We start from the raw sequence: 14,523 nt of genomic DNA, 5'->3' as shown, positions 1-14,523 counted from the left end.
AACTGATATAGAACAGTGTTAGCACATAGTCCATCTATCAAACTGATATAGCACAGTGCTAGCACATAGTCCAACAGTGAAACTGATATAGCACAGTGCTAGCACATAGTCCATCTATGAAACTGATATAGCACAGTGCTAGCACACAGTCCAGTTGTGAAACTGATATAGCACAGTGTGAGCACATACCCCATCTGTTAAATTGATATAGCACAGTGTTAGCACATAGTCCAGCTGTGGGACTGGTGTAGCACAGTGCGAGCACACAGTCCAGCTGTGAGACTGATACTGCACAGTATTAGCACATAGTCCATCAATCAAACTGATATAGCACAGTGCTAGCACATAGTCCATCTGTGAAACTGATATAGCACAGTGCTAGCACATAGTCCATCTGTGAAACTGATAAAGCAAAAAGCTAGCACATAATCCAGCTGTGGTACTGATGTAGAACAGTGCTCGCACATAGTCCAGCTGTGAGACTGATATAGCACAGTGTTAGAACATAGTCCATCTGTGAAACAGATATAGCACAGTGCTAGCACATGGTCCAGCTGTGAGACTGATATAGCACAGTGTTAGCACATAGTCCAGCTCTGAGACTGCTATGGCCCAGTGCTAGCACATAGACCATCTGTCCACGCTATCTAACCCTCTGATTATCTTATATGTCTCTATTAAGTCACCTCTCAACCTTCTTCTCTCGAAGGAAAACAGCTTCAAGTCCCTCAGCCTTTCCTCATAAGACCTTCCCTCCATACCAGGCAACATCCATACCAGGCAACATCCTAGTAAATCTCCTCTGCATCCTTTCCAAAGCTTCCACATCCTTCTTATCATGCGGTGACCAGAAAGTATACACAATATTCCAAGTGCAGCCGCACTTGTGTTTTGTACAGCTGTAGCATAACCTCATGGTTCTGGAACTCGATCCCTCTATTAATAAAAGCTAAAACACTGTATGCCTTCTTAACAACCCTGTCAATCCAGTTGGCAACTTTCAAGGATCTGTGTACCTGGACACCGAGATCTCTCTGCTCATCTACACTACCAAGAATCTTACCATTAGCCCAGTACTTTGCATTCCGGTTACTCTGACCAAAGTGAATCACCTCCGCATTAAACTGCATTTGCCACCTCTCAGCCCAGCTCTGCAGCTTATCTATGTCTCTCTGTAACCTACCTGTTTGGAGGCGGAGAGGGGTGGGGAGGGAAATATATCCCTGGTGGTGGGGTCTGTTTGGAGGCGGAGAGGGGTGGGGAGGGAAATATATCCCTGGTGGTGGGGTCTGTTTGGAGGCGGAGAGGGGTGGGGAGGGAAATATATCCCTGGTGGTGGGGTCTGTTTGGAGGCGGAGAGGGGTGGGGAGGGAAATATATCCCTGGTGGTGGGGTCTGTTTGGAGGTGGCAGAAATGTCGGCAGATGATTTGGTTTATGCGAAGGTTGGTAGGGTGGAAGGTGAGCACCAGGGGCGTTCTGTCCTTGTTACGGTTGGAGGGGTGGGGTCTGAGGGCGGAGGTGCGGGATGTAGACGAGATGCGTTGGAGGGCATCTTTAACCACGTGGGAAGGGAAATTGCGGTCTCTAAAGAAGGAGGCCACCTGGTGTGTTCTGTGATGGAACTGGTCCTCCTGGGAGCAGATACGGCGGAGGCGGAGGAATTGGGAATTCGGGATGGCATTTGTGGTGTTAGCACATAGCCCAGCTGTGAAACTGACATAGCACAGTGTTAGCACATAGCCCAGCTGTGAGACTGAAATAGCACAGTGCAAGTACATAGTCCCGCTGTGAAACTAATATAGCACAGTGTTAGCACATAGCCCAGCTGTGAAACTAATATAGCACAGTGTTAGCACATAGCCCAGCTAAGAAACTGATACAGCACAGTGTTAGCACATAGCCTAGCCGTGAGACTGATATAGCACAGTGTTAGCACATAGCCCAGCTGTGAGACTGATATAGCACAGTGTTAGCACAAAGCCCAGCTGTGAGACTGATATAGCACAGTGCGAGCACATAACACAGTCCATCTGAGAAACTCACATATCATAGTGTTTCCACATAGTCCAGCTGTGGGACTGATATAGCACAGTGCGATCATATAGTCCATCTGTGAAACTGATATAGCACAGTGATTGCACATAGTCCAGCTATGAGACTGATATAGCACAGTGCTAGCGTATAGTCCAGCTGTAAGGCTAATATTGCACGGTGTTAGCACATAGGCCAGCCTTGAGACTGATGTTGCACAGTGCTAGCACATAGTCCAGCTGTGAGACTGATATAGCACAGTTCCAGCACATAGTCTAGCTGTGGGACTGATATAGAACAGTGTTAGCACATAGCCAGCTGTGAGATTGACTTAGCACAGTGCTAGCACATTGTCCAGCTGTGAGACTGATATAGCACAGTACGGGCACATAGTCCATCAGTGAAACCGATATAGCACAGTGCTAGCACATAGTCTAGCTGTGAGACTGATATAGCACAGTGCTAGCACATACTCCATCTGTTAAAGTGATATAGCACAGTGCTAGCACATAGTCCAGTTGTGAAACTGATATAGCACAGTGTGAGCACATACCCCATCTGTTAAACTGATATAGCACAGTATTAGCACATAGTATAGCTGTCAGACTGATATGGCACAGTGTTAGCACATAGTCCAGCTGTGGGACTGATGTAGCACAGTGCGAGCACACAGTCCACCTGTGAGACTGATACTGCACAGTATTAGCACATAGTCCATCTATCAAACTGATATAGCACAGTGTTAGCACATAGTCCATCTGTGAAACTGATATAGCACAGTGCGAGCACATAGTCCATCTGTGAAACTGATAAAGCAAAAGGCTAGCACATAATCCAGCTGTGGGACTGATGTAGAACAGTGCTCGCACATAGTCCAGCTGTGAGACTGATATAGCACAGTGTCAGAACATAGTCTATCTGTGAAACAGATATAGCACAGTGCTCGCACATGGTCTAGCTGTGAGACTGATATAGCACAGTGTTAGCACATAGTCCATCTGTGAAACTGATATAGCACAGTGCTAGCACATAGTCTAGCTGTGAGTCTGATATAGCATAGTGCTGGCACATAGTCCAGCTGTGGGACTGATATAGCTTAGTGCTAGCACATAGTCCAGCTGTGGTACTGACATAGCACAGCACTAGTACATAGTCCATCTATGAAACTGATATAGCACAGTGTAAGCACATACTCCATCTGTTAAAGTGATATAGCACGGTGTTAGCACATAGTCCAGCTGTGGGACTGATATAGCACAATACTAGCACACAGTCTATCTATGAAACTGATATGGCACAGTGCTGGCACATAGTCCATCTGTGAAACTGATACAGCACAGTGCTAGTACATGGACCATTGGGAGGCTGAGATAACACATTGTTAGCACATAGTCCATCTTTGAAACTGATATAGCACAGTGCAAGCACATAGTCCAGCTGTGAGACTGATATAGGACAGTGCTCACACATTGTCCAGCTCTGGGACTGATATAGCACAGTGCTCGCACTTAATCCAGCTGTGAGACTGACCTAGCACAGTGCTAGCACACGGTCCAGCTGTGAGACCGATATAGAATATTGCTGGCACAGAGTCCAGCTGTGAGACTGGTATCACAGTGCTAGCACATAGAACATAGAACATAGAACATAACAACGCACTACAGGCCCTTCGGCCCTCGATGTTGCGCCGGCCTGTCATACTAATCTGAAGCCCATCTAACCTACACTATTCCATGTACGTCCATATGCTTGTCCAATGACGACTTAAATGTACTTAAAGTTGGAGAATCTACTGCCGTTGCAGGCAAAACATTCCATACACTTACTACTCTCTGAGTAAAGAAGCTACCTCTGACATCTGTCCTATATCTATCACCCCTCAATTTAAAGCTATGCTCCCTCGTGCTCACCGTTAACATACTTGGAAAAAGGCTCTCCCTGTCTACCCTATCTAACCCTCTGATTATCTTATATGTCTCTATTAAGTCACCTCTCAACCTTCTTCTCTCTAACGAAAACAGCCTCAAGTCCCTCAGCCTTTCCTCATAAGACCTTCCCTCCATACCAGGCAACATCTTAGTAAATCTCCTCTGCACCCTTTCCAAAGCTTCCACATCCTTCTTATAATGCGGTGAGCAGAACTATACACAATACTCCAAGTGCGGCCGCACCAGAGTTTTGTACAGCTGTAGCATAACCTCATGGTTCTGGAAATCCATCCCTCTATTAATAAAAGCTAAAACACTATATGTCTTCTTAACAACCCTGTCAACCTGGGGGGCAACTTTCAAGGATCTGTGTACCTGGACACCGAGATCTCTCTGCTCATCTACACGACCAAGAAGCTTATCATTAGCCCAGTACTTTGCATTCCGGTTACTCTGACCAAAGTGAATCACCTCCGCATTAAACTCCATTTGCCACCTCTCAGCCCAGCTTTGCAGCATATCTATGTCTCTCTGTAACCTCCAACATCCTTTGTCAATGTCTCCAACTCCACTGACCTTAGTGTCATCTGCAAATTTACTAACCCACCATTCACCGACCTCATCCAGGTCGTTTATAAAAACAGCAGTGGACCCAACACCGACCCTTGCGGTACACCACTAGTAACTGGACTCCAGGATGAACATTTCCCATCAACCACCACCCTCTGTCTTCTTTCTGCAAGGCCAATTACTGATCCAAACTGCTATATCTCCTACAATCCCATTCCTCTGCATTTTGTATGAAAACCTACTGTGGGGAACTTTATCGAACGCATTGCTGAAATCCATATACACCACATCAACCGGTTTACTCTCATCTACCTGTTTGGTCACCTTCTTAAAGAACTCAATAAGGTGTGTGAGGGACAACCTACCCTTCACAAAACTGTACTGACTATCCCTAATCAAATTATACTTTTCTAGATGATTATAAATCATATCTCTTACAACCTTTTCAACTACTTTACCAAGTGTAAGCACATAGTCCCGCTGTGAGACTGATATAGCACAGTGTTAGTACATAGTCCAGCAGTGGGACTGATGTAGCACAGTGCTGGCACATAGTCTACCTGTGAGACGGATATAGCACAGTGTAAGCACATACTCCATTTGTTAAACTGATATAGCACAGTGTTAGCACATAGTCCAGCTGTCAGACTGATATAGCACAGTGCTAGTACATAGTCCCACTGTGAGACTGATGTAGCACAGTGCTGGCACATAGTCTACCTGTGAGATGGATATAGCACAGTGTTAGCACATAGTCCATCTGTTAAACTGATATAGCACAGTGTTCGCACATGGTCCAGCTGTGAGACTGATATAGTACAGTGCTAGCACATAGACCAGCTGTTAGACTGATGTAGCACAGTGCGAGCACACAGTCCATCTGTGATACTGATATAGTACAGTGCTAGCACATAGACCAGCTGTTAGACTGATGTAGCACAGTGCGAGCACATAGTCCAGCTGTGAGACTGATATTGCACAGTGTTAGCACATAGTCCATCTATCAAACTGATATAGCACAGTGTTAGTACATAGCCCATCTGTGAAACTGATATAGCACAGTGTTAGCACATAGTCCATCTGTGAAACTGGTATAGCACAGTGGTAGCACATAGTCCAGCTGTGAGACTGATGTCGAACAGTGCTCGCACATAGACCATCGGCGAAACTAATATAGCACAGTGTTAGCACATAGTCCATCTGTGAGACTGATATAGCACAGTGCTAGCACATAGTCTCGCTGTGAGACTGATCTAGCACAGTGCTAGCACACTGATATAGCATAGTATTAACACATAGCCCAGCTTTGAGACTGATACAGCACAGTGTTAGCACAAAGTCCAGCTATGAGACTGATTTAGCACAGTGCGAGCACATAGTCTAGCTGTGAGACTGATATAGCACAGTGTAAGCACATACTCCATCTGCTAAACTGATATAGCACAGTGCTAGCACATAGTCCAGCTGTGGGACTGATGTAGCACAGTGCGAGCACATAGTCCATCTATGAAACTGATATGGCACAGTGCTGGCACATAGTCCAGCCATGAGACTGATATGGCACAGTGCTGGCACATAGTCCAGCCTGTGTATGGTTTGACTGTATTAGCACTTGCTGTGCAGGCCAACTGTTAAATGTTAAAGCAAACCAAGGCAAGGCAGGGGTGTGGGGGACACTCAGTCTGTGAGAAGAAAGAGAGCGAGCAGCCCCAAGTTGGAGCATGGTGCAGTCCCTGAGCTGGGACTCTGTCCCTGCACACTGTGTCCTGGCAGCAGCATTACAATGTGACAAGTTGGTGCTCTCCAAATGCAGCAATGTCATGCAGAACCACAATGTGAGAGGATCAGAAATGTGGCATGATGGTGCAGAGAAGATAATGATGCCAGTATCTGTGAATGTGTCGTATATGACCTCTGCTCATGGACAGTGCCCTGAGCCACTGGTGTTATGTGCCCAAGACAATGATCCAGGGGAGCAAGTAGAGACCTCGAGCCTCCAGGTATCTGCTTAGACTTTCAGGAATCTAGTTTCTGGCAGTCTGGTGGGAGAGTAGAAATCTGCATATTCATAAGGCAAGATTAGGTAGTAATGAGAGTAATAATGAGCGATACTTTCACTGGTCTCTCTTGAGAATCTCATCTCAACATCAGGAACTTCATTGGAAATGTGACTTGTTGCTCCCAAAGTCCCAAAATCTCTCTCTCGACTTCTCACAAATCTTCCAAAGTTTTTCGAGGTGCCCATGTGATTCAGGACCCAGGAAATTTCTGCCCACTAACCATGTTTCTCTCTCTCTCTCTCTCTCGCTCACTTCACAGGCAATGCCTGACCCTCAATCTGCTTCCACCATTCTCCATTTTTATTATGTGTTTGTGGCATTTGAAGTTTTTGTATTAGTGTTGAATGTTTGCTGCCTGACACTAAAACTGCCTTTTGACTTTGACAGATTACATTTTGTCAAAACACTGAAAGGTTGAAAAGTTTCTTCCTGCGACACTTGAGTGAAGCCTCATTGTGTCCAAAACATTATGGTCAATGCATTTTCTGAATAGGGGTTATGATATATCATATTTAGACACCAAAACAGGCTGCTTGCATAATGGAGCATGTAGGTTAGATGGAACTCCTTGGCTCAATCAGACAAAGAGATTCTGATCGCTACCTCAACAGAGCCCCTGGTCTGACGGGAATGGGATGACAGTCAGGGAACAGGCAAGAAATCACTGATGCCATACCAGGTGTAAAGTGAAACATTAATTTCCTGTCCAAGGAGAAGAATTATTTCAAAAGAGAGTCTTAACATGGAAACATTGCCCAACAGAAGCAATCTGTGAGAAAATGGGACCAGTGAAGAGAAGCGAGCACAAAGAGTAAAGAAAGATTAACAAGGGACAGTGAGAACATGATGTTGGTGAGTTTAGTTCCAATGAGGGCTGCAGAGACCCAGTGGATCCTGTCAAATGTTGTGTGATAGGAAGTGTTCAAAGCGATAGTTGATTGTTTAAATCTGCAATCAAAAGTGAATAGGACTAGTGTAGATCAGAAGCCAAACTTCATGGTCCCTGGTGAAAGATAACTGCAAAGGAGATGGTGGGTAGTAAATGTGGGCACCACCCAGGGTACTGTTTCTGACAGCCACCAACCTGCCCTTGCACACAAAGCAATTTAAAAAAAACAAGTTAGTGTCAGGAAATTTTCCCTCCTTGTGACAAACTAATTTACTGGCTCGTTATTGGCTGTTTATGTATCTCCTTTTGTCATCGCTGCAATTCTGCCCCTGACAGGAGCAAGTGTCCAACTTGCCACATCTCCCAGTAGGCACCTCCTCCATGAGTCCCAGGTGGGGAATGAGATACTCTTACCCAGATACTCTCAGACATCTGCCATTCCCCTCACCCTCAGCCCATCTACACATGGCAGTTATCTATCCTTCAGACTTCTCCATCCCCTGCCAGCCTAGACCCAGTGTGAGCCCAGAGTTAACTTACTCCCAGAGTCTGGGCACCATTGATCATAGCTCAGGCTCATTGCAATCTGAGCACAGATTGCTGCACTTAGTTGGTCAAGAGGGTTGCTAGCCTTTTAATTGGTTAATCGCCCTCAAGAGTTGGGAATTTTTCTCTTGGCTGGGGCATTCTGCCAATTATCATCCTGAAAAATGGATGTGAGGCAAGACTACTAGTTAGAGCGAGCTTCCTCCTGACATTTACACCAGGGCCAGGCGAGATCCAGCAGAGAGCTCATTGCAGGGATCTGGGCAAGCATAGATTGTACCCATGGACAAGGAAGGGCCGGGGATGGAAAGTGATGGCTTTATTCTGGGTGATAGAAGTATCGGTCTGACAAAGCCTAAATGTGAAAAGGGGAATTGGATATGGAATTTAAGAGATTAGGAACAGTAGATTGTAGATGAACTGAAAGGAAGTGGGGTTGAGATGCTGTTAGATGGTGGAAGTTTCAGTGGAGTATTTTATGCAGCTAAATGTTTTCTTATTAATAAATTGCAATCACATTTCCAGATATTTAAAGGTAAATTCTTCAAACTCACACTCTCATAAGGGGTTGTATTATAAAGAGTTGGATTGAAAATGAGTGCCAGACTGTTGTCATCTTCTGCATAATCATTATTCCCTTCCTGAGCAGGTCAGAGCTGGGTCTTGAGCAGATTTCTGTCAGTGCTGTCGTTAACTCTGCTGTTAAATCTGTGTACAACCTACAATGTTTGTTTTAAGTAATCCTGTGAAGCAAATTCTTGGAATGCTTTTTCTGTGTTAAGGATGCTCTGTGAATTCAGGTTATTGTTGGACTTCAATGGCACAGCTCCAAAGGGATGAACATTGTTGCAGAGAACAGCATTTTAAGGTTTCTCATCACTCATCCAAATGTAAGGTCTCAACCCTCCCCACCTCATATTCAGACAATGGAGGGTGAATTCCTTCAGCCTCAGTCTCTGGAATAAACTTGTGACAGTGATGCAGTCAAATATTCCAGTGTCAGTGGAATATTTCACGCCAGTAAGAAACCAGAGGTTTTTACACAGCTTTTGACAGAGATTAGATTTTCTCCTGTAAATAAGCTCTTGCAATAAGGAGACGCAAATGATAATGGATCTACCAAACAAGGTTATACACAGCAGGTAATCAGAGACCATGCAGACTACAATGTCTATGTGACACAAACCACTGAGGTAGACTGTCATTTTAAGGTAAGTAACATGCTGATTAGAACCCGGTACATACTTTGTGGGAACTTGGGGGGATTGTCATTGGCATCAGTTAGAGTTATATTAATAGTTGTAGAGCCCGACAGCCCTCCGATCTGCCCAGCCATATCTTTAGCTTGAATGACGACCGAATATTGTTCTCTTGCTTCTCTATCCATATTCGGTAAGGCTGTTCTGATGATTCCTGCAAGATATCGGAAAGAAAATCAATATTTCAAGTGTTCATGGAATAAACTCATTTTGTGCAACAACATCTCCCTACAGAAACCTGCAATGAAATTGAGAGTTTTCCATTAGACACTTGCCCTGGGCTGGGAAATATCACACACCTTCCCTAATATGAAATAGGTTTCCATTATAAATGAACGGTTGATGAAATACAATAAATACATGATTCTTAAAACACATCAGAATCAAATCTAGCTTGAATGTGTTAATTTTATTACAAAGTGAAAGCATTTGACCAATTTGCCTTCTCAGTGGTTCCTGTTACAAAATTTTGAACATGAATTTACAGCAGTTAACTCCAGATGGAATTACAAGGGGTAAAATCACATTTCCTTTAATCTTATGAACATATTTAAATCTAACGAAAAATGTTAATAATTTACAATGTAAATAAAATATATACTCACAATGCAAAAGTGTAATTTGATTAATATTTCATCTTTTGATTAACTCTGCTGAAAGCTACCTTTTAATATCTAATCTTTTACAACTATGCCAGCCTGAACATTTTTATATCAACAGTTCTAACAGTAAAATTTTATTAAAGTTGACTTTAATTCTATCTTAAGTGGAATTTTAATTAATTCTGTAACAGAGCAATGATTTGGGTACAGGACATGCTAAACACTGTGACAGACAAAGAGAACAGAATATTTAATTATGTGCCCAGGTCAGTCAAGCAGTTCCACAGTTGACCAGATGGGAACCTTCACAATCTATCAAGACTGAAAGCCAAGACAAAGTGCTCTCACTGTTCACTGATGATGCTGTAAGTCACCCACAGAGACCAGGCTCATGAATTACCTGTCCCAATATTGCCATATTCTCCCTCACCTTTAAAGAAAGTGACAAGGTAGGTTGTTGTCTCTGTCTGTGATCAGACTCAACAGCTCTCTACTGGAAGCAATCAGCAGACTGGCATTAGCAGTGACTGGCATTGGCATCAACTATCACTTGATGAAGAGCTCAACATGGACATTGGGAAAGGAGTCTACCACTTTGGTCAATGTAAGAACAGGAATGGAAAAGTAACAAATTGACCACATGACCAAGTTGTTTATCTACAAACCTTTATCCTCAGTTTATCACTGTCTGGCCTGGGTAACCAACACCAATCAAGGGACAAGGCTGAATAATTTAATCTCTGATGTCTATGACACACCTTGGGCATCACATGCAAAGAAAAAGTCACTAAAGGAGCACTCCTTCCTCCCAAACAGGTCAAGCATGCTAGTGCTAATTGGGTGCCAAATGTGCTTGTTGGTTTGAGTATGTGCAGAATATACAGTAGGGGATGGTAGCTCATGATCAAAGGTCAGCAAGATGTGTCGTGCTCTGATTCAAGGTTACTGTCAAAATATTCATTGAAACACAAATCAATCACGGCCAATACGAAACTCTAGTTGACAATAAATATAAAAGGGGACACCAATGGTGGGCAGGAATTTACTATCACATAACCACAGGATATTTTTAAAAGTTTCAAATCACACCGAGCAAGGGTTAACTCCATGTGAGCTCATTGCGGCAAACTGGGCCTTCACTGAAGTGATTCATCCAGCCTTCAAGTGCAGCAGATGACTCATGTGATCTCACCAACATTCCAAGGCTACACTCTGACTTCTTCTCTGAGACAGAGTGATGTTAAACCAAGTATAGAGTGGAAGATGCAGAGAAACCTTTCAGTTTGTGTCCTGCTGAGATAGATGAGCCGCGAAGCTTTCTCCCACCATTGAAAAATGAATTTATGAGGACAGACAGAAAATCACAAACTCATTAGCCTTTGAAAGAAGGAAAAGGACCCAATGGAAATCTTGGGGGATTAACATCAGAGCTAAGGTAAATCCCTAGCACTATGAGCGAAGATACTTGAATGAGAGGTATAGGTTACAACTGGTGGTCAGAAAATAGATTTTGCACAAAGAAGACAAATTAATAGTTGCAATGGCCTGTTTGAAAAAGGACCATGGAGGTAACTTGGACCAAGCTGGTTAGATATCATGAAGAGGATCTGATATCGGTTTGGATGAACTAAATGAGACTTTGCCTGCATTACTTTTGCCATCTTGTACAAACACATTCTGATCTAAGTCACTGATTTAATTCAGTCTTAATGTCAGGGAAGATCATAACAGGCACCACACAAGTCATCTTGCTTCTTGATGATTCCAGTCTGGAGCTGATCATAGATAGTTATTCAAAACGTATGTCTCTTACATTCAGCACAACTGTGTAATTTGCTTGAAGTTTATTGGGTTTTTCACCTTTGTAGTTGCGAAGGAATTGGTTCCCAGAATGCAATCTGATCATTAATGGCACACATAACATGTGACTTTCATTCTATTATTACACTTTTTATCAGTCTGTGTTTGTAAACATTATGATAATGCCTCCAGAATATGCTAGTGAATGGCACCGGTTGCTGATGGCACCGGTTGCTGATGGCACCGGTTGTTGATGGCACCGGTTGTTGATGGCACCGGTTGCTGATGGCACCGGTTGTTGATGGTACCGGTTGCTGATGGCACTGGTTGCTGATGGCACCGGTTGTTGATGGTACCGGTTGCTGATGGCACCGGTTGCTGATGGTACCGGTTGCTGATGGCACCGGTTGCTGATGGCACTGGTTGCTGATGGCACTGGTTGTTGATGGTACCGGTTGCTGATGGCAGTGGTTGCTGATGACACTGGTTGTTGATGGTACCGGTTGCTGATGGCACCGGTTGCTGATGGCACCGGTTGTTGATGGCACCGGTTGCTGATGGCACCGGTTGCTGATGGTACCGGTTGTTGATGGCACCAGTTGTTGATGGCACCGGTTGTTGATGGCACCGGTTGTTGATGGCACCGGTTGCTGATGGACTCTGGGCATTTTCTGAGCCAATTGTTTCCAGTCTAAAAGCATTTTTCTTGCTGAATCTCAATAATATCCACTTTCAGTAACATCATTCATCCCAGACTTTGACGATTCAATTAATACCTAAATTATCCATAGAAATAGAACAATATGGCTTGTTGACAACTAAGTCACGAATAAAATTTAGGGTCATTAAAAAAACAGTGCAGCTCCAACTCTCAAGAAGCTTGACACCATCCAGGACAAAGCAAGCCATGTGATTGGCATCACATCCACAGGCACCATTCCTCACCACTGACACTCAGTAATAACAATAAGAAATTCACCAATGCTCCTTAAACAGTACCTTCCAAACCTCAGCCCCACATCCTGTAAATGAATCAAAAAACATAACAAATTCAGTTGACAATGTGCATACTGAGCATATTATGATTTTCCCTCATAATGCTGCTGTTCTGTAGGAAGGGATTCCTCATGTTCTTTAAGTCAATGCCAGCCCATGATGTGAAGAGCAGGATTTGAATGTGTGGCTGTTTGTGAAAATTCTCTTCAGAATTAGTGTAAATATGATAAATGTGATAATTGGGTGACTAGCAGTTGAAATCTGGAGTTAGGGGTGTGTTGACAGTCCCGCCAATACTCAAAGCATACCACAGGTAATTTTCATGCAATTTTCACAAACCGAAACTGTTATACTGTTGTAATTTATTCTTAAACTGCTCTGAACCAACTTGTTTTTCTTGGAGAAGCTCTTCTTACAGCAAATCTCAAGCACATCTTCTTCCAAAAAACATTCCAGTCTCTGAATTTTTCTAAATTAACATAAATTCTTGAGTATTCTAAACCAAAAATTCAAGCATTTCTTTCTATGTTTCTTTTTACCAACATAAAACTCCATAATTTAAACAAATCTCCATTAACAGTCCAGAGGCCTTCAGGCATCTGTTCTTTTTTGGCAATATACTGTTTTAAAACCATTGTTAATGCTTAAACTCCTTCACAAAATAAAATAAAACCCATATGCCATCAGTATAAAATCCAAATTCCAGAAAACATTATATCAAGAAAAATCATTCACTAAAATAAAAGCAAAGTCCAACAGATGTTGGAAATCTGAAATAAAAAAAAACAGAAAGTGCTGGAGAAACACAGCAGGTCTGATAGCATCTGTGGACAGAGAAACAGAGTTAACATTTCGAGTCTGATATGGCTCTTTTTAATTTCTGAAGAGTCACGAGAAAGTTTCTCTATTGTTAATTCAGAAATGATTGAGAATGATGCTGGTACACAGCTGTTGTGAGATAAAAATTTTACCTAATTACATATTATAAAAGTCAGTTCACAATAGAGAGACAATCAGATACGATAAAATTTTAATGAAGATTGATTGTAACCCAGGGTAATGGAGGGGTGCCAAAACTGGGAGAAGAAACGAGAACAGGTGTAATTTTAAAACTGGGCTTCCAGCCAGCAGCTGCTGTCTCCAACTTGAAGCCATATTAATAATTATTACCAGCTGACTCCCAATCCCAGATATCCTCATGTATTAACTTTCGCGTGGTGCTTGGATGCTCTAATGACCTAAACAAACATGATGATGCAACCTTACTCCTTGTACATGGAAAGACAAGCAACAAACAACATAATCAATAGGGAAAGTTCATCACTTTGTTGTTTAAAGTGTTTGTTGTAGCAAGTACTGATGTACATTAGCCTTCCAATTGCCTCAATGCAGGCATGAAGTATTGGTTGTCAACAGGAGCAAATAATAATCCTTCTGTCCAATGCTAATTTTAAGATACATATAGATGGGAAGACAAACAAAATTGATACCCACTGAAGAAGCATTTGTGCTTCTGTTAATTTGTTTCTTTCGGTTTTCAAAAGCCTATCAGCAATGATTAAAGATTGCATCTGTCTACCAATCACGATGGTGACTCCTTCTGTTTCAGACAAGATAAAAGTCCATTTTGGGAAATGGCTTCTGTCTCATTCTGATTCACAAACATTCACAAAATAGTAGCTTTGATGTTTCTTCCCAGTCAGTTTGACGAAGATGTCAATTGGTCGCTCTCTCAGTTCATTCTATTTCTTCCAACTGTGATTTAGTTTGGGCATATTTTGTTCTCCTTTAAGATTGGCAATCCACATGAATTGATGTGTGTATAGCCAGACACAATAAC

General features: G+C 42.8%; 1 protein-coding gene across 5 annotated transcripts in view; it reads right to left on the bottom strand.

Annotated features, from left to right (window-relative positions):
* LOC122564564 (cadherin-18-like) overlaps positions 1-14,523 on the bottom strand; it is a 705,142-nt gene that overhangs the window by 48,933 nt on the left and 641,686 nt on the right. For all 5 annotated transcript variants that reach the window (XM_043719646.1, XM_043719647.1, XM_043719648.1 and 2 more), the window contains one exon: positions 9,272-9,439. In XM_043719646.1, the coding sequence (XP_043575581.1) occupies positions 9,272-9,439 (168 nt within the window). The remainder of the gene's footprint in view (positions 1-9,271; positions 9,440-14,523) is intronic.

The sequence above is a fragment of the Chiloscyllium plagiosum genome, chromosome 29 (assembly GCF_004010195.1).
Source record: "Chiloscyllium plagiosum isolate BGI_BamShark_2017 chromosome 29, ASM401019v2, whole genome shotgun sequence".
In the NCBI taxonomy this organism is placed as follows: domain Eukaryota; kingdom Metazoa; phylum Chordata; class Chondrichthyes; order Orectolobiformes; family Hemiscylliidae; genus Chiloscyllium; species Chiloscyllium plagiosum.
This window is presented reverse-complemented; position numbering and strand designations above follow the sequence as displayed.